General features: G+C 62.1%; 1 protein-coding gene across 1 annotated transcript; it reads right to left on the bottom strand.

Annotated features, from left to right (window-relative positions):
* Positions 1–1,123: 1,123 nt before the first annotated feature.
* LOC134055729 (polyunsaturated fatty acid lipoxygenase ALOX15B-like) lies at positions 1,124–18,630 on the bottom strand. The gene is made up of 15 exons (XM_062512170.1): positions 18,604–18,630; positions 16,474–16,659; positions 13,465–13,696; positions 12,407–12,491; positions 11,919–12,275; positions 11,396–11,496; positions 9,856–10,028; positions 7,957–8,100; positions 6,860–7,054; positions 6,209–6,295; positions 4,765–4,934; positions 4,053–4,174; positions 2,976–3,076; positions 2,273–2,443; positions 1,124–1,303 (listed from the first exon to the last, which is right to left on the bottom strand). Exons 1-15 carry the CDS (start codon positions 18,628–18,630, stop codon positions 1,124–1,126), a joined length of 2,331 nt encoding a protein of 776 aa, XP_062368154.1.
* Positions 18,631–20,821: the final 2,191 nt, after the last annotated feature.

The following is a 20,821-nucleotide window of genomic DNA, read 5'->3' as shown; positions in this document are numbered from 1 at the left end:
TTGGGATTGGGGATCAAAAATTTGGATTCAAAGGAAAATTGAATTGCAAATTGAATTTTGGGAAGTTTTGGGGGATTTTGGGAATTGACATTTGGGGACATTTTTGGGATATTTTGGGACATTTTGAGAAGATTTGGGGATATTTTGGGACATTTGGGGACATTTTGGGACATTTTGAGGACATTTGGGGACATTTTGGGGACATTTGGGGACATTTTGAGAAGATTTGGGGACATTTTTGGGATATTTTGGGACATTTGGGGACATTTTGGGGGAGTTTTGGGGACATTTGGGGACATTTGGGGACATTTTGGGGGAGTTTTGGGGACATTTTCTTTTTTTTTTTTTTATTTTTTGGGATTTTCCCAAGAATTTTTTTTTGGGGGGTGTGGGGGGGGGGATTTTTCCCAATGATTTTTTTTTTGGGGGGTCCCCTCATTTTTTGGGGCGGTTTCCGTGTTTGGGGACCTGGGCAGGTGAGGGGAACTGGGGGAGGGGGAGGGGGGTGTTGGGGACACACCTGGGGACAACCCAAGGGGGGTGGGGACATCTCGGGGGGACACCTTGGGGACATCTCAGGGGTCTTGGGGACACTCAGGGGGTCTTGGGGACACCTTGGGGACACCTTGGGGACATCCCTGGGGGTCTTGGGACACTCAGGGGGTCTTGGGGACACCTTGGGGACATCCCTGGGGGTCTTGGGGACATCTGGGAGGGGGATGGGGACATCTCGGGGACACTCAGGGGGTGTTGGGGACACACCTGGGGACAACCCAAGGGGGGTGGGGACATCTCGGGGACACCTTGGGGGCATCTCAGGGGTCTTGGGGACATCTCAGGGGGTGCTGGGGGCATCTCGGGGACATCCCTGGGGGTCTTGGGGGCATCTTGGGGACATTCCGGGGCTGTTGGGGACATCCCTGGGGGTCTTGGGGACATCTCAGGGGTCTTGGGGACACACCTGGGGGTGTTGGGGACATCCTAGAAGGGCCTGGGGCCACCCCAGGGGCTGTTGGTGACACTCCGGTGGCCCCAGGGGACACTCTGGTGGCCCCTCAGATGGAGATGCCCTGGATGGTGTCGGTGACACTCCGGTGGCCCCAGGGGACACTCTGGTGGCCCCTCAGATGGAGATGCTCTCCTGCACGCACGCCGGGTCCAGGTAGGGGTAGGGCAGGGCCAGCGCCGCGTTCCGGGCCCGGATCCGCTCCGAGATCTCGGCCAGGCGAGCCCGGAACGAGCCCAGCAGGGCCCGGGGGACCGGCCCGGCCAGCAGGTCCTGGGAGCGCGAGCCCAGGGGACGCTGGGGACACGGGGACACGGTCAGGGGACAGTGGGGACATTGGGGACACAGGGACACGGTCAGGGGACAGGGGGGACACGGTCAGGGGACATTGGGGACATCGGGGACACGGTCAGGGGACATCGGGGACATCGGGGACATCGGGGGACACGGTCAGGGGACACAGGGACACGGTCAGGGGACATCGGGGACACGTTCAGGGGACACAGGGACACGGTCAGGGGACATCGGGGACATCGGGGACATCGGGGGACACGGTCAGGGGACATCGGGGACATTGGGGACACGGGGACACGGTCAGGGGACAGTGGGGACATCGGGGACACGGTCAGGGGACAGTGGGGACATCGGGGACATGGTCAGGGGACATCGGGGACATCGGGGACATCGGGGGACACGGTCAGGGGACATCGGGGACATTGGGGACACGGGGACACGGTCAGGGGACAGTGGGGACATCGGGGACATGGTCAGGGGACATCGGGGACATCGGGGACATCGGGGGACACGGTCAGGGGACATTGGGGACATCGGGGACACGGTCAGGGGACATCGGGGACATTGGGGACATCGGGGGACACGGTCAGGGGACATCGGGGACATTGGGGACACGGGGACACGGTCAGGGGACAGTGGGGACATCGGGGACACGGTCAGGGGACACAGGGACACGGTCAGGGGACATCGGGGACACGTTCAGGGGACATTGGGGACACAGGGACACGGTCAGGGGACATTTGGGCTATTGGGGACATCTGGGGATGTCAGGGGACCCCAAAACCCTCTGGAGGTCACACCCCCAGGTGTCCCTGTCCCCTCTCAGTGTCCCCAGTGTCCCCTCACCAATGTCCCTGTGCCCCCACAATGTCCCCAATGTCCCCCAGTCCCCCCCAGTCCCCCCCAGTATCCCCAGTCCCCCCCAGTCCCCCCCAGTCCCCCCCAGTGTCCCCTCCCCGTGTCCCCTCTCACCGGCTCCCCCCCCTCGTAGCTGACCACGCTCAGCAGGGCCAGCAGGGCCCCGGTGGCCTCAGGGGACGGCAGGGTGGCCAGCAGCAGCCCCTCGGTGGCCTCCTCCTCGCTGGCCGGCGGCGGCCGCTGCAGCGTGCCCGGCGTGTTGGGCATCCAGGCCGCGTAGTCGTACTGGGGCGGGGGACAGCGGCGCGTCACCTGGGGCCAGCGGGCCACCAAAACCTCCCTGGGGGCCACCTGGCTGGCACTCGGACCTCACTGGGGCCGCTCAGGTCACAGCGTGGCCGCCAAGGGGTCACCTGGGGTCACCTGGGGTCACTCAGGTCCCACTGTGGCCGCCAAGGGGTCACCCGGGGTCACCTGGGGTCACCTGGGGTCACTCAGGTCCCACTGTGGCCGCCAAGGGGTCACCCGGGGTCACCGGGGTCACCTGGGGTCACTCAGGTCCCACTGTGGCCGCCAAGGGGTCACCTGGGGTCACCTGGGTGCCACAGGGGTCACCCAGGGGTTGTCACATCCCCACAGCCACAGCTGAGCCCGGTGGACCTTCTTGGGTGTCTCCTTCCTGCCAGGTGCCCCCAGGTGTGTCCCCAGTGTCCCCAGGTGTGTCCCCAGGTGTGTCCCCAGGTGTGTCCCCAGTGTCCCCAGGTGTGTCCCCAGGTGTGTCCCCAGGTGTGTCCCCAGGTGTGTCCCCAGGTGTCACCTGGCCGCTGTTGACGGCCGCGTGCCGGGCGGAGCAGCAGAAGATGATCATGGTCAGGAACTTCACCAGCTCAGAACAGGAACAGAGCTTGGACGGGAACCCTGGAGGGACAGACGGACACAGGGACAGGGGGGACAGAGGGACACAGAGGACTGTCACCCCCTGTCCCCCTGTCTGTCTGTCCCCCTGTCCCCCTGTCTGTCCCCCTGTCTGTCCCCCTGTCCCCCTGTCTGTCCCCCTGTCTGTCCCCCTGTCTGTCCCCCTGTCTGTCCCCCCGTCTGTCCCCCCGTCCCCCTGTCTGTCCCCCTGTCTGTCCCCCCGTCTGTCCCCCCGTCCCCCTGTCTGTCCCCCCGTCTGTCCCGCTGTCCCCCTGTCTGTCCCCCTGTCTGTCCCCCTGTCTGTCCCCCTGTCTGTCCCCCCGTCTGTCCCCCCGTCCCCCTGTCTGTCCCCCTGTCTGTCCCCCCGTCTGTCCCCCCGTCCCCCTGTCTGTCCCCCCGTCTGTCCCGCTGTCCCCCTGTCTGTCCCCCCGTCTGTCCCCCCGTCTGTCCCCCTGTCTGTCCCGCTGTCCCCCTGTCTGTCCCCCCGTCTGTCCCCCCGTCCCCCTGTCTGTCCCCCCGTCTGTCCCGCTGTCCCCCTGTCTGTCCCCCCGTCTGTCCCCCCGTCTGTCCCCCTGTCTGTCCCGCTGTCCCCCTGTCTGTCCCCCTGTCTGTCCCCCTGTCTGTCCCCCCGTCTGTCCCCCCGTCCCCCTGTCTGTCCCCCCGTCTGTCCCGCTGTCCCCCTGTCTGTCCCCCCGTCTGTCCCCCTGTCTGTCCCCCCGTCTGTCCCGCTGTCCCCCCGTCTGTCCCCCTGTCTGTCCCCCCGTCTGTCCCCCTGTCTGTCCCCCTGTCTGTCCCCCTGTCTGTCCCCCCGTCTGTCCCCCCGTCCCCCTGTCTGTCCCCCCGTCTGTCCCCCTGTCTGTCCCCCCGTCTGTCCCGCTGTCCCCCCGTCTGTCCCCCTGTCTGTCCCCCCGTCTGTCCCCCTGTCTGTCCCCCCGTCTGTCCCCCTGTCTGTCCCGCTGTCCCCCCGTCTGTCCCGTACCGCTGGCCCGGTTCCCCAGCACTCCGTAGGTGAAGATCTCTCCCACCCACTCCTGCAGCTCCTCATCCTCGCACACCGCCCGCTCCGAGGGGTAGAAGAGCTCCACGATCCCCTGCACGTACCTGGGACCCGGCGGGGACACGGCTGACACCTGGGGACAGGGCCACCCCGCCCCCGTCCCTGTCCCCGTGTCCCTGTCCCCCTGTCCCCACCATCCCCCTTGTCCCACCCCCGTGACCCCTTCCCACTGTCACCTGCCCATGCTCCTTGTCCCCAACCTCGCTGTCCCCGTCACCCTCATCCTGTCCCATTGTCCCCACGATTCCCACCTCTGTGTCCCCATTGTCCCCATTGTCCCCATTGTCCCCATTGTCCCCATTGTCCCCATCATTCCCTCCATTCCCAGTGTCCCAATTGTCCCCACCCCGTTGTCCCCACAATCCCAGTAATCCCTGTCCTATTGTCCCCACTGTCCCCCTGTCCCCTCTCCATGTCCCCCTGTCCCCTCTCCATGTCCCCCTGTCCCCACTGTCCCCCTGTCCCCACTGTCCCCCCGTCCCCTCTCCATGTCCCCCTGTCCCCTCTCCATGTCCCCCTGTCCCCACTGTCCCCGTGTCCCCCCCCGTGTCCCCCTGTCCCCACTGTCCCCCCGTCCCCTCTCCATGTCCCCCTGTCCCCTCTCCATGTCCCCGTGTCCCCCAGCTGTCCCCACCTCTCGATGGCCCCCCAGATGTCCAGGGCGTCGTCCCTGTAGTGGTACCCGGGGATGTCCCCAACCCCGCGCTCCTCCACGTCCTCGGGGACACAGAGCTCGCGGAACGTCAGCGCCGCTGTCCCCCGGGCCACCAGCGCCAGCGTCCCCTCGCGGCCCACCGAGGTGGCCTGGGGACAGCGACACCCTCAGTGTCACCTGTGTCACCTTGACATGGCCTGGGGACAGGGACACCCTCAGTGTCACCTGTGTCACCCTGACATGGCCTGGGGACAGCGACACCCCTCAGTGTCACCTGTGTCACCTTGACATGGCCTGGGGACAGCGACACCCTCAGTGTCACCTGTGTCACCCTGACATGGCCTGGGGACAGCGACACCCCTCAGTGTCACCTGTGTCACCTTGATATGGCCTGGGGACAGCGACACCCTCAGTGTCACCTGTGTCACCCTGACATGGCCTGGGGACAGCGACACCCCTCAGTGTCACCTGTGTCACCTTGACATGGCCTGGGGACAGCGACACCCTCAGTGTCACCTGTGTCACCCTGACATGGCCTGGGGACAGCGACACCCTCAGTGTCACCTGTGTCACCTTGACATGGCCTGGGGACAGCGACACCCTCAGTGTCACCTGTGTCACCTTGACATGGTCTGGGGACAGCGACACCCTCAGTGTCACCTGTGTCACCTTGACATGGCCTGGGGACAGGGACACCCCTCAGTGTCCCCCAGGTGTCACAAGGTGGTCCGAGGGGTCTGGGTGACACCAGAAGTGACACTGGGGTCTGGGTGACACAGGTGACACACACAGTGACACACAGGTGAGACACACAGAGTGACACACACACAGGTGACACAGGTGACACACAGGTGACACACAGGTCACACACAGGTCACACACAGGTGACACACACAGGTCACACACAGGTGGCACAGGTGACACACACAGGTGACACACACAGGTGACACACAGGTGGCACAGGTGACACACACAGGTGACACACACAGGTGACACACACAGTGACACACACACAGGTGACACAGGTGACACACAGGTGACACACAGGTCACACACAGGTAACACACACAGGTGACACACAGGTAGCACAGGTGACACACACAGGTGACACACACAGGTGACACACAGGTGGCACAGGTGACACACAGGTCACACACAGGTCACACACAGGTGACACACACAGGTCACACACAGGTGACACAGGTGACACACAGGTGACACACACAGTGACACACACACAGGTGACACAGGTGACACACAGGTGACACACAGGTCACACACAGGTGACACACAGAGGTGACACACAGGTGGCACAGGTGACACACACAGGTGACACACACAGGTGACACACAGGTGGCACAGGTGACACACACAGGTGACACACACAGGTGACACACAGGTGACTCAGGTGACAATGGCTCACCTGGTCGATGATGCCGCCAGGGTTGAGCAGCGTCTCCCGTGCCAGGATGTTGATGTGGAAGGTGAAGCGCAGGTGGGGGAGGAGGAGCTGGGGACAGCATTGGGGACAATGAGGACATTGGGGGGACATTGGGGACACTTGGGGACATTTGGCGACATTGGGGGGTGGGGGGGGGACATTAGAGACATTTGGGGACCTTAGACGCCGTTTTTGGGACGAAGTCGCAGTTTTTGGGGTCAGGGTTGGGATTTCAGGGTGCCGGGGGTCATTTCGGGGTCATTTCGGGGTACCTGGGGTCATTTTGGGGTACCAGGGGTCATTTCGGGGTCATTTCGGGCTACCTGGGGTCATTTCGGGGTCATTTTGGGGTACCAGGGGTCATTTTGGGGTACCGGGGGTCATTTCGGGGTCATTTTGGGGTGCCGGGGGTCATTTCAGGGTCATTTCAGGGTCATTTCGGGGTACCGGGGGTCATTTTGGGGTCATTTCAGGGTCATTTCGGGGTACCTGGGGTCATTTCGGGGTCATTTTGGGGTCATTTCAGGGTATCTGGGGTCATTTCAGGGTACCTGGGGTCATTTCGGGGTCATTTCGGGGTCATTTCGGGGTACCGGGGGTCATTTCGGGGTACCTGGGGTCATTTCGGGGTACCTGGTGCACGGGGTGCGCCGCGGGCAGGTGCTGGGTGGCCACGGCGAAGGCCTCGGCCAGGAAGTGGCCGTGCAGGAGGTGCGTGACCATCTCGTGCAGCACGAAGTGAGCGCCACGAACCCAGAGCTTGGCCAGGGCCCAGCCCCGAGAGCCCGGAACGAAGATCGGGGACCCCGGCCCGGGGCGCTGGGACAGCTGTGGGGACAGCGGGGACATGGGGACAGTGGGGACACGGGGACAGGGGGGGGATAGGGGACAGGGGGGACATGGGGACAATGGGGACATGGGGACAGGGGGGACAGCGGGGACATGGGGACAGTGGGGACATGGGGACAGTGGGGACAATGGGGACATGGGGACAGTGGGGACAGCGGGGACATGGGGACAATGGGGACAGTGGGGACATGGGGACAGTGGGGACAGGGGGGACATGGGGACATTGGGGACAGGGGGGACATGGGGACAGTGGGGACAGGGGGGGGATAGGGGACAGGGGGGACATGGGGACAATGGGGACAGTGGGGACATGGGGACAGTGGGGACAGGGGGGACATGGGGACAGTGGGGACAGGGGGGACATGGGGACAGTGGGGACAGGGGGGGGATAGGGGACAGGGGGGACATGGGGACAATGGGGACAGTGGGGACAGGGGGGACATGGGGACAGTGGGGGGGATAGGGGACAGTGGGGACATGGGGACAATGGGGACAGTGGGGACATGGGGACAGTGGGGACATGGGGACAGGGGGGACATGGGGACAATGGGGACAGTGGGGACAGGGGGGGGATAGGGAACAGGGGGGACATGGGGACAGTGGGGACATGGGGACAGTGGGGACATGGGGACAGGGGGGACATGGGGACAATGGGGACAGTGGGGACATGGGGACAGTGGGGACAGTGGGGACATGGGGACGGGGAGGGATAGGGGACAGGGGGGACATCGGGGTCAGGGGGACACCAGGGACACGGGGGGGGCTCTTAGGGGACACCGGGGACACGTGGAGGTCCCATGGGGACGTCTGGGGACACGGGGGGGTCCCAAAGTGACATTTGGGGGTCCCAGAGCGACACCTGGGGACACGCGGGGCCGTACCTGGATGGCCACGGGCAGGAGCCGCCCGCGGGGGCTGAGCCAGAGCAGGCACAGGGGGGCGGCCACGAACTGGGGGTGTCCCCCGATGGTCCCCGTGGGGAGCCCCTCGAGCAGAGCGTAGTCAGCCAGGAAGAGACGGCCGGCCTGGGGACCCCAAAAACGGCCTGAGACCCCAAAAACGGCCTGGGGACCCCAAAAACGGCCTGAGACCCCAAAAACGGCCTGAGACCCCAAAAACGGCCTGGGGATCCCAAAAACGGCCTGAGACCCCAAAAACGGGACCCCAGAAACGGCCTGGGGACCCCAAAAACGGCCTGAGACCCCAACAACGGCCTGAGACCCCAAAAACGGCCTGAGACCCCAAAAACGGGACCCCAAAAACGGCCTGGGGACCCCAAAAACGGCCTGAGACCCCAAAAACGGGACCCCAAAAACGGCCTGGGGACCCCAAAAACGGCCTGAGACCCCAAAAACGGCCTGGGGACCCCAAAAACGGCCTGAGACACCAAAAACGGGACCCCAGAAACGGCCTGGGGACCCCAAAAACGGCCTGAGACCCCAAAAACGGCCTGAGAGCCCAAAAACGGGACCCCAAAAACGGCCTGGGGACCCCAAAAACGGCCTGAGACCCCAAAAACGGCCTGGGGACCCCAAAAACGGCCTGAGACACCAAAAACGGGACCCCAGAAACGGCCTGGGGACCCCAAAAACGGCCTGAGACCCCAAAAACGGCCTGAGAGCCCAAAAACGGGACCCCAAAAACGGCCTGGGGACCCCAAAAACGGCCTGAGACCCCAAAAACGGCCTGAGAGCCCAAAAACGGGACCCCAAAAACGGCCTGGGGACCCCAAAAACGGCCTGAGACCCCAAAAACGGCCTGAGACCCCAAAAACGGGACCCCAAAAACGGCCTGAGACCCCAAAAATGGGGACAACCCAAAAAACACCCTGAGACCCCCAGGGGACCCCAAAAAATGGGACCTCCTCCCCAAATGGCCTCAGGCACCTGGAAAGCCCCAAATCCCGGGACCCCCACCCCAAATCCTGGGGTCCCCACCCCAAATCCTGGGGTCCCCATCCGGCCCATGTTTCTACCCCGGTTCCCTTCCCAGATCTGGGTTTTGGGGTGTTTTGGGGTTTTTGGGGGTTTGGGGCATTGGGGTTTGAGGATTTTGGGGTTTTGGGTTTTTTTTGGGGGGGGGGGGGGCGTTTGCAGGTTTGGGGTTTTTGGGGTTTGGAGTTCCTGGAGTTTGGGGTTTTTGGGGTTTGGAGTTTCTGGGGTTTGGGGTTTCTGGTGTTTGGGGTTTTTGGGGTTTTGGGGGTTTTTGGGGATATTGGGGTTTGGGGTTTTTGGGTTTTGGGGTTTTTGGGGTTTGGGGATTTTGGGTTTTGGGGTTTTTGGGGTTTGGGGTTTTGGTGTTTGGGGATTTTGGGGTTTGGGGTTTTGGTGTTTGGGGGGTTTTTGGGGTTTTCGGGGTTTGGGGTTTTGGTGCTTGGGGATTTTGGGGTTTGGGGATTTTGGGGTTTGGGGATTTTGGGGATTTTGGGGTTTGGGGATTTTGGGGTTTGGGGATTTTGGTGTTTGGGGATTTTGGGGTTTGGGGTTTTTGTGGTTTGGGGTTTTGGTGTTTGGGGTTTTGGTGTTTGGGGTTTTTGGGGTTTGGGGTTTTGGTGTTTGGGGATTTTGGGTTTTGGGGTTTTTGGGGTTTGGGGTTTTGGTGTTTGGGGATTTTGGGGTTTGGGGTTTTTGGGGTTTGGGGTTTTGGTGTTTAGGGATTTTGGGGTTTTGGGGGTTTGGGGGGGTTTGGGGATTTTGGGTTTTGGGGTTTTTGGGGTTTGGGGTTTTGGTGTTTGGGGATTTTGGGGTTTGGGGTTTGCGGTGCGTTCCCAGGTGCCTCACCTCCATCTCCCGGCGCAGGGAGGTGCCGGGGCCCAGGCTGGGGGCCACCATCGGGGGGGTGACGGGGAAGTTGGGGGGCAGGCGGGGGCAGCGGCGCAGCAGGACGGGGTTCACCCCGCTCAGGAACTGCTCCCCGAAAAACGCGTCCTCCTGCCAGTGCTGCAGCACGTACTCTGGGGACAGCGATGGGGACATGGGGACAGCGATGGGGACAGCGATGGGGACATGGGGACAGCAATGGGGACAGGGGGACAGCAATGGGGACAGCGATGGGGACATGGGGACAGCGATGGGGACAGCGATGGGGACATGGGGACAGCGATGGGGACATGGGGACAGCAATGGGGACATGGGGACAGCGATGGGGACAGCGATGGGGACATGGGGACAGCGATGGGGAAATGGGGACATGGGGACAGCGATGGGGACAGCGATGGGGACAGGGGGACAGCGATGGGGACATGGGGACAGCGATGGGGAAATGGGGACATGGGGACAGCGATGGGGACAGCGATGGGGACATGGGGACAGCAATGGGGACAGGGGGACAGCAATGGGGACATGGGGACAGCGATGGGGACAGCGATGGGGACATGGGGACAGCGATGGGGACATGGGGACAGCAATGGGGACAGCGATGGGGACAGGGGGACATGGGGACAGCAATGGGGACAGCGATGGGGACATGGGGACAGCAATGGGGACAGGGGGACAGCAATGGGGACAGGGGGACAGCAATGGGGACAGGGGGACATGGGGACAGCAATGGGGACAGCGATGGGGACATGGGGACAGCAATGGGGACAGGGGGACAGCAATGGGGACATGGGGACAGCGATGGGGACATGGGGACAGCGATGGGGACAGGGGGACAGCGATGGGGACAGGGGGACAGCGATGGGGACATGGGGACATGGGGACAGCGATGGGGACATGGGGACATGGGGACATGGGGACAGCGATGGGGACAGCAATGGGGACAGCAATGGGGACATGGGGACAGCAATGGGGACATGGGGACAGCGATGGGGACATGGGGACATGGGGACAGCGATGGGGACAGGGGGACAGCGATGGGGACATGGGGACAGCGATGGGGACATGGGGACATGGGGACAGCGATGGGGACAGGGGGACAGCGATGGGGACATGGGGACAGTGATGGGGACATGGGGACATGGGGACAGCGATGGGGACATGGGGACAGCAATGGGGACAGGGGGACAGCAATGGGGACAGCGATGGGGACATGGGGACAGCAATGGGGACATGGGGACAGCGATGGGGACAGCGATGGGGACATGGGGACAGCGATGGGGACATGGGGACAGCAATGGGGACATGGGGACAGCGATGGGGACAGAGAGGGGACATTGGAGGGATTGAGGACACTTGGGACATTGTGGGGCACATTTGGGGACTCGTTTGGGACACCCTGGGGACATCTTGGGGACGCCCCAAACTTTGAGGACCCCCCTGGGACCCCCCCCCCACCCCAAGGGACACCCCAAATTCCGGGAGGGGGGGGAGGGGCACCCACCACTGATGGGGGTCCCGGGACCCTCGAGCGCCGCCCGGATGTCCCCAAAACTGAGCCAGGGACCCCCGGAACGGAGACCCCGGAGCCGGATCCGGATCTGCCTGGGGACAGAGGGGACACAGGGGACATTTGGGGACACTGGGGGGGCCTGGGGACATTGGGGACAGCAACGGGGACATGGGGACACCCTCGATGTCCCCATCCCAGCCACACTGTCCCCTCCTGTCCCCTCCTGTCCCCTCCCTGTCCCCTCCTGTCCCCTCCCTGTCCCCTCCTGTCCCCTCCTGTCCCCTCCTGTCCCCTCCCTGTCCCCTCCCTGTCCCCTCCCTCTCCCCTCCCTGTCCCCTCCCTGTCCCCTCCCTGTCCCCTCCTGTCCCCTCCCTCTCCCCTCCCTCTCCCCTCTCTGTCCCCTCCCTCTCCCCTCCCTCTCCCCTCTCTGTCCCCTCCCTGTCCCCTCCCTGTCCCCTCCTGTCCCCTCCCTGTCCCCTCCCTGTCCCCTCCCTGTCCCCTCCCTGTCCCTCACGCTGCCCCAGCACGCGCGGCCAGCTCAGCACGGTGGGCGAGGGGGAAGCTCAGGGTGGGCGACAGCTTGGGGGGCGGCTCCTGTGACGTCACCGACTCCCGTGACGTCACCGATTCATGTGATGTCATTTCCCCGTGTGATGTCACTGCGTCCTGCGACGTCACCGTGTCCTGTGACGTCGTCGGTCCCGGTGATGTCGTCTCTCCGCGTGATGTCATCGACTGGGACTCGAGTGGTGACGTCATCGGTGGGGATCCCGGCGGTGACGTCATGGCGGTGGGCGGGGCTGGCCACGGGCAGAGGGCGGGGGGCAACGCCCGCAGACACCAGGGCCAGCCCGGGGCGTAGGGAGCCCACCTGGACAGGAGAGAGACCACAGGTGACCACCGGGGACCACCTGGCACTGCCCAGTGTTCCCAGTTCCCTCCCAGTCCCACCCAGTCCCTCCCAGTCCCCTCCCAGTCCCTCCCAGTTGTCCCAGTTCCCACTCGAACGCCTCCTTGCGCTCCCTCCGCTCCTCCTGGCGCTGCTGCAGCAACTGCGGGACCCGAGCGGCGTCACGGGGGGTGCGGGCTGGGACAGAGGGGACAGAGGGGACAACGTTGGGGACAGCGCTGGGGACACTGGGGACACTGGGGGGACACTGGGGGTACTGGGGACACCACTGGGGACACTGGGGACAGTGGGGACACCACTGGGGACACCACTGGGGACACTGGGGACAGTGGGGACACCACTGGGGACACTGGGGACACTGGGGACACTGGGGGGACACTGGGGGGACACTGGGGACACCACTGGGGACAGTGGGGACACCACTGGGGACACCACTGGGGACACTGGGGACACTGGGGACACTGGGGGGACACTGGGGACATCGTGTGGGACAAGAGGCACTGGGGGGCTGTGTCCCCAGTGTTGTCAGTGATGTCCCCAATGTCCCCAACCCCCCCCCAATGTCCCCAACCCCCCCAATGTCCCCAAACCCCCCCAGTGTCCCCAACCCCCCCAATGTCCCCAAACCCCCCCAATGTCCCCAACCCCCCCAATGTCCCCAACCCCCCCCAATGTCCCCAAACCCCCCCAGTGTCCCCAAACCCCCCCAATGTCCCCAACCCCCCCAATGTCCCCAAACCCCCCCAATGTCCCCAAACCCCCCCCAGTGTCCCCAACCCCCCCAATGTCCCCAACCCCCCCCAATGTCCCCAAACCCCCCCAGTGTCCCCAACCCCCCCAATGTCCCCAAACCCCCCCAATGTCCCCAAACCCCCCCCAGTGTCCCCAACCCCCCCAATGTCCCCAACCCCCCCCAGTGTCCCCAAACCCCCCCAATGTCCCCAACCCCCCCAATGTCCCCAAACCCCCCCAGTGTCCCCAACCCCCCCAATGTCCCCAACCCCCCCCAGTGTCCCCAAACCCCCCCAATGTCCCCAACCCCCCCAATGTCCCCAAACCCCCCCAATGTCCCCAACCTTCCCAATGTCCCCAACCCCCCCAGTGTCCCCAACCCCCCCCCAGTGTCCCCCACGTCCCAACGTCCCCGTACCTGTCCCCTCTCGCAGCACCAGGTCCCCGCTCTCCAGCCAGCGGTGACACGGGAACGTGGCCGTGGGGACGTCCCCGGGGTCCCCCGCGGTGTCCCCGAGGTGCGGCCCGGTGACGGTGACGGTGGCACAGAACCAGCGGTCGGGGACGAGGGACAGCAGCGGCTCCTTGTGCAGCCGCAGGGACAGCAGCGTCCCCAGGGGCTGCGGGCATGTCACCTCCAGCCAGAGCGTCTGAGCAGGGACACCTGTGTCACCTGTGTGTCACCTGTGTCACCTGTGTGTCACCTGTGTCACCTGTGTGTCACCTGTGTGTCACCTGTGTGACACCTGTGTCACCTGTGTGTCACCTGTGTGTCACCTGTGTCACCTGTGTCACCTGTGTCACCTGTGTGTCACCTGTGTGTCACCTGTGTCACCTGTGTCACCTGTGTCACCTCCAGCCAGAGCGTCTGAGCAGGGACACCTGTGTCACCTGTGTCACCTGTGTCACCTGTGTGTCACCTGTGTGTCACCTGTGTCACCTGTGTCACCTCCAGCCAGAGCGTCTGAGCAGGGACACCTGTGTCACCTGTGTGTCACCTGTGTGTCACCTGTGTGTCACCTGTGTGTCACCTGTGTCACCTCCAGCCAGAGCGTCTGAGCAGGGACACCTGTGTCACCTGTGTGTCACCTGTGTCACCTGTGTGTCACCTGTGTCACCTCCAGCCAGAGCGTCTGAGCAGGGACACCTGTGTCACCTGTGTCACCTGTGTGTCACCTGTGTGTCACCTGTGTCACCTGTGTGTCACCTGTGTGTCACCTGTGTGTCACCTGTGTCACCTGTGTCACCTGTGTCACCTGTGTGTCACCTGTGTGTCACCTGTGTCACCTGTGTCACCTGTGTCACCTCCAGCCAGAGCGTCTGAGCAGGGACACCTGTGTCACCTGTGTCACCTGTGTCACCTGTGTGTCACCTGTGTGTCACCTGTGTGTCACCTGTGTCACCTCCAGCCAGAGCGTCTGAGCAGGGACACCTGTGTCACCTGTGTCACCTGTGTCACCTGTGTCACCTCCAGCCAGAGCGTCTGAGCAGGGACACCTGTGTCACCTGTGTCACCTGTGTGTCACCTGTGTCACCTCCAGCCAGAGCGTCTGAGCAGGGACACCTGTGTCACCTGTGTCACCTGTGTGTCACCTGTGTGTCACCTGTGTGACACCTGTGTCACCTGTGTCACCTGTGTCACCTCCAGCCAGAGCGTCTGAGCAGGGACACCTGTGTCACCTGTGTCACCTGTGTCACCTGTGTCACCTGTGTCACCTGTGTGTCACCTGTGTGTCACCTGTGTCACCTCCAGCCAGAGCGTCTGAGCAGGGACACCTGTGTCACCTGTGTGTCACCTGTGTGTCACCTGTGTGACACCTGTGTCACCTGTGTGTCACCTGTGTCACCTGTGTCACCTGTGTGTCACCTGTGTCACCTCCAGCCAGAGCGTCTGAGCAGGGACACCTGTGTCACCTGTGTGTCACCTGTGTCACCTGTGTGTCACCTGTGTCACCTCCAGCCAGAGCGTCTGAGCAGGGACACCTGTGTCACCTGTGTGTCACCTGTGTCACCTGTGTGTCACCTGTGTCACCTGTGTCACCTGTGTCACCTGTGTGTCACCTGTGTCACCTCCAGCCAGAGCGTCTGAGCAGGGACACCTGTGTCACCTGTGTCACCTGTGTCACCTGTGTGTCACCTGTGTGTCACCTGTGTCACCTGTGTGTCACCTGTGTGTCACCTGTGTGTCACCTGTGTCACCTCCAGCCAGAGCGTCTGAGCAGGGACACCTGTGTCACCTGTGTCACCTGTGTCACCTGTGTCACCTGTGTCACCTCCAGCCAGAGCGTCTGAGCAGGGACACCTGTGTCACCTGTGTGTCACCTGTGTCACCTGTGTCACCTGTGTGTCACCTGTGTGTCACCTGTGTGACACCTGTGTCACCTGTGTGTCACCTGTGTCACCTGTGTCACCTGTGTGTCACCTGTGTGTCACCTGTGTGTCACCTGTGTCACCTGTGTGTCACCTGTGTCACCTCCAGCCAGAGCGTCTGAGCAGGGACACCTGTGTCACCTGTGTCACCTGTGTCACCTGTGTCACCTGTGTGTCACCTGTGTGTCACCTGTGTGTCACCTGTGTGACACCTGTGTCACCTGTGTCACCTGTGTCACCTGTGTGTCACCTGTGTCACCTGTGTCACCTCCAGCCAGAGCGTCTGAGCAGGGACACCTGTGTCACCTGTGTGTCACCTGTGTCACCTGTGTCACCTGTGTGTCACCTGTGTGTCACCTGTGTGACACCTGTGTCACCTGTGTCACCTGTGTCACCTGTGTCACCTGTGTCACCTGTGTCACCTCCAGCCAGAGCGTCTGAGCAGGGACACCTGTGTCACCTGTGTCACCTGTGTCACCTGTGTCACCTGTGTCACCTGTGTGTCACCTGTGTCACCTCCAGCCAGAGCGTCTGAGCAGGGACACCTGTGTCACCTGTGTGTCACCTGTGTGTCACCTGTGTGTCACCTGTGTGACACCTGTGTCACCTGTGTCACCTGTGTCACCTGTGTGTCTGTGATTCCCAGTCCCCCCCAGTCCCTCCCAGTCCCATCCCAGTCCCCTCCCAGTCCCCCCCAGTCCCCCCCAGTCCCCCCCAGTCCCCCCCCAGTCCCTCCCAGTCCCCCCCAGTCCCCCCCAGTCCATCCCAGTCCCCCCCAGTCCCCCCCAGTCCCCCCCCAGTCCCATCCCAGTCCCCCCCAGTCCCCCCCCAGTCCCCCCCAGTCCCATCCCAGTCCCCCCCCAGTCCCATCCCAGTCCCCCCCAGTCCCCCCCCAGTCCCTCCCAGTCCCTCCCAGTCCCCCCCAGTCCCATCCCAGTTCCCCCCAGTCCCATCCCAGTCCCCCCCAGTCCCTCCCAGTCCCTCCCAGTCCCTCCCAGTCCCATCCCAGTCCCCCCCAGTCCCATCCCAGTCCCTCCCAGTCCCTCCCAGTGCTCACGCTGCCGGGCCGCAGGTGGTGCTGGGGCCATGTCACGTGACAGGGCGGTGTCACCCCCCGTGTCCCCAGCAGGGTCAGGGTCACCCCCCCCAGGGTGCCCATCCCCCACTGCGGGCCCGTGCTCACCCCCAGCCGGTACCGCGCCCCTCCCCCCCCCGCGGCCACCTCGCGGCTCGCCAGGGCTACCTGGGGTCACCTGGGGGTCACCTGAGGGGGTTTGGGGGTCACCTGGGGGGGTTTGGGGTCACCTGGGGGTCACCTGGGGGTCACCTGAGGGGGTTTGGGGGTCACCTGGGGTCACCCGGGGTCACCTGGGGGTCACCTGGGGTCACCTGGGGGGGTTTGGGGTCACCTGGGGGTCACCTGGGGTCACCTGGGGGGGTTTGGGGGTCACCTGGGGGGGTTTGGGGTCACCTGGGGGTCACCTGGGGGTCACCTGGGGTCACCTGGGGGGGTTTGGGGTCACCTGGGGGTCACCCGGGGTCACCTGGGGGGGTTTGGGGATCACCTGGGGGAGTTGGGGTTCACCTGGGGGTCACCTGGGGGGGTTTGGGGGTCACCTGGGGTCACCCGGGGTCACCTGGGGTCACCTGGGGGGGTTGGGGTTCACCTGGGGGAGTTGGGGTTCACCTGGGGGTCACCTGGGGGGTTTGGGGGTCACCTGGGGGCCACCCGGGGTCACCTGGGGGTTTTTTGGGGGGGGGGTCCCTGGGGGTCCCGGGGGTTTTTTGGGGTTTTTTTTGGGGGGGGGTCTCCCGTCCCTGGGGGTCCCGCGGGGTCCTCGGGGTCTCTCGGTGCTGCCGGAGTCCCTCAGGTGCTGCCCCAGCGCTCCCAGTGCTCCCAGTCCGGCCCAGTCCCCTCCCAGTTCCTCCCAGTTCCCGCACGGTTCTGCTCTAATCCCGCCCAGTTTCCCCCAATCCCCTCCCAGTCCCTCCCAGTCCCCTCCCAGTCTCTCCCAGTCCCCTCCCAGTCCCCTCCCAGTCTCTCCCAGTCCCCCCGGCCGGTCCGGGCACTCCTTGCCCCCAGGAATGTTGGGGCTGTCCCAGTTAACCCCAGTTCCCTCCCAGTTCCCCCACTGGGCCCAGTCAGACCAGTTCCAGCCCTGCCGGCCTCAGCCGCCCCCACACCAGTAACGCCCCAGTTCATCCCAGTAACGCCCCAGTTCATCCCAGTTGCGCCACCGGGGCTGGGCCTGACCCCAGTTCCATCCCAGTTAACCCCAATTCCATCCCAGTTAACCCCAGTTCTCTCCCAGTTCCTCCCAGTTCCATCCCATTTAACCACAGTTTTCCCCCAGTTCCATCCCCAGTTAACCCCAGTTTCACCCCAGTTCCATCCCAGTTCACCCACTGGGGCTCAGCCCCACCCCAGTTTCCTCCCAGTTTATCCCAGTTACAACACTGGGGCTGTGCCCCACCCCAGTTGCATTCCAGTTCATCCCAGTTCCATTCCAGTTCACCCACTGGGGCTCAGCCCCACCCCAGTTCCATCCCAGTTCACCCCAGTTAAATCCCAGCTCATCCCAGTGGGCCCAACCCCCATCCCAGTTCTATCCCAGTTCCGTCCCAGTTCCAACCCAGTTCACCCACTGAAGATGGGCCCCACCCCAGTCCCCTCCCAGTTAATCCCAGTTTATCCCAGTTGCACCACTGGGGTTGGACACTACCCCAGTTCCATCCCAGTACCCCCAGTTCCATCCCAGTACCCCCAGTTCCATCCCAGTATCCCCAGTTCCATCCCAGTTCACTCCAGTATCATCCCAGTTCCATCCCAGTTCACCCCAGTTCCATCCCAGCTCCATTCCGGTACCCCATTCCATCCCAGTTCCATCCCAGTTCATCCCAGTATAATCCCAGTTCCATCCCAGTGCCCCAGTCCAGTCCCGGGTCTATCCCAGTTCCTTCACTGGGTGTGTCCCACCTCTGCCCAGTATAGACCAGTATGGACCAGTACCCTTCCCCCCACACAGACGCGGCTCCATTGACACCTTTATTGACACCAGTGTACACCAGTAAAGACCAGTAACAGAACCCAGTACACACCAGTAACACACCAGTAGAGACCAGTAACAGCGCCCAGTATAGACCAGTAACACATGAGTACAGACCAGTAAGAGCTCCCAGTACACACCAGTACACACCAGTACACACCAGTCATGGCTCCCAGTACACACCAGTAACAGCTCACACAACAGTAACAGCTCCCAGTATAGACCAGTAACACACCAGTATAGACCAGTAACAGCTCCCAGTATAGACCAGTACGATACTGGGGCCATGCCCTCAGATGGCCACGCTGTTCTTCACCTTGGGGAAATTTGGGGACATTTTGGGATGTTTATTTTGGGATATTTCGGGACATTTTGGGAAATTTTGGGATGTTTATTTTGGGATATTTCGGGACATTTTGGGACATTTTGGGATGTTTATTTTGGGACATTTTGGGACATTTTGGGACGTTTAGTTTGGGACATTTTGGGATATTCTGGGATGTTTATTTTGGGATATTTCGGGACATTTTGGGACATTTTGGGGTGTTTATTTTGGGATGTTTATTTTGGGAAGTTTATTTTGGGATATTTTGGAATATTTCGGGATATTCTGGGATATTTTGGGATGTTTATTTTGGGATATTTCGGGATATTCTGGGATATTTCGGGATGTTTATTTTGGGATATTTTTGGGACATTTCGGGACATTTTGGGAAATTTTGGGATGTTTATTTTGGGATATTTCGGGACATTTTGGGATGTTTATTTCGGGATGTTTATTTTGGGACATTTTGGGATGTTTATTTTGGGACATTTTTGGATATTTCGGGACATTTTGGGACATTTTGGGATGTTTATTTTGGGATATTTTTGGGATATTTCGGGACATTTTGGGATGTTTATTTCGGGATGTTTATTTTGGGACATTTCGGGACATTTTGGGATGTTTATTTTGGGATATTTTTGGGACATTTCGGGACATTTTGGGATGTTTATTTCGGGATATTTCGGGACATTTTGGGATGTTTATTTTGGGACATTTTTGGGATATTTCGGGACATTTTGGGACATTTTGGGATGTTTATTTTGGGATATTTTTGGGATATTTCGGGACATTTTGGGATGTTTATTTCGGGATGTTTATTTCGGGACATTTCGGGACATTTTGGGATGTTTATTTTGGGATATTTTTGGGACATTTCGGGATGTTTATTTCGGGATATTTCGGGACATTTTGCGATGTTAATTTTGGGATATTTTTGGGACGTTTATTTCGGGACATTTTGGGATATTCTGGGATGTCTCAGATGGCCACGCTGTTCTCGATGTTGGCCGGGTCCAGGTACGGGTACGGCCGCTCCAGCCCCGCGTTCCTGGCCCGGATCTGGCGCGAGATTCGGCGCAGGCGGCGCCGGAAACGCCGGATCAGGAACCGGGGCTGAGCCTCGGTGAAGTGACGGTCGGGAAAGTGACCCAGGGGACGCTGGGGAGAGACAAACTGGGCTTACTGGGAGCACTGGGAGCACTGGGAGCACTGGGAAAGTGACCCAGGGGACGCTGGGGAGAGACAAACTGGGGTTACTGGGAGCACTGGGAGTACTGGGAGCACTGGGAAAGTGACCCAGGGGACGCTGGGGAGAGACAAACTGGGGTTACTGGGAGCACTGGGAGCACTGGGAGCACTGGGAGCACTGGGAAAGTGACCCAGGGGACGCTGGGGAGAGACAAACTGGGGTTACTGGGAGCACTGGGAGCACTGGGAGCACTGGGAAAGTGACCCAGGGGACGCTGGGGAGAGACAAACTGGGGTTACTGGGAGCACTGGGAGCACTGGGAAAGTGACCCAGGGGACGCTGGGGAGAGACAAACTGGGGTTACTGGGAGCACTGGGAGCACTGGGAGCACTGGGAAAGTGACCCAGGGGACGCTGGGGAGAGACAAACTGGGGTTACTGGGAGCACTGGGAGCACTGGGAGCACTGGGAAAGTGACCCAGGGGACGCTGGGGAGAGACAAACTGGGGTTACTGGGAGCACTGGGAGCACTGGGAGCACTGGGAGCACCGGGAAAGTGACCCAGGGGACGCTGGGGAGAGACAAACTGGGGTTACTGGGAGCACTGGGAGCACTGGGAGCACTGGGAAAGTGACCCAGGGGACGCTGGGGAGAGACAAACTGGGGTTACTGGGAGCACTGGGAGCACTGGGAGCACTGGGAAAGTGACCCAGGGGACGCTGGGGAGAGACAAACTGGGGTTACTGGGAGCACTGGGAGCACTGGAGCACTGGGAAAGTGACCCAGGGGACGCTGGGGAGAGACAAACTGGGGTTACTGGGAGCACTGGGAGCACTGGGAGCACT

The sequence above is a fragment of the Cinclus cinclus genome, chromosome 34 (genome assembly GCF_963662255.1).
Source record: "Cinclus cinclus chromosome 34, bCinCin1.1, whole genome shotgun sequence".
NCBI lineage: Eukaryota > Metazoa > Chordata > Aves > Passeriformes > Cinclidae > Cinclus > Cinclus cinclus.
The sequence above is the reverse complement of the archived record's forward strand: the minus strand, read 5'-3'. Positions and strand labels throughout refer to the sequence as shown.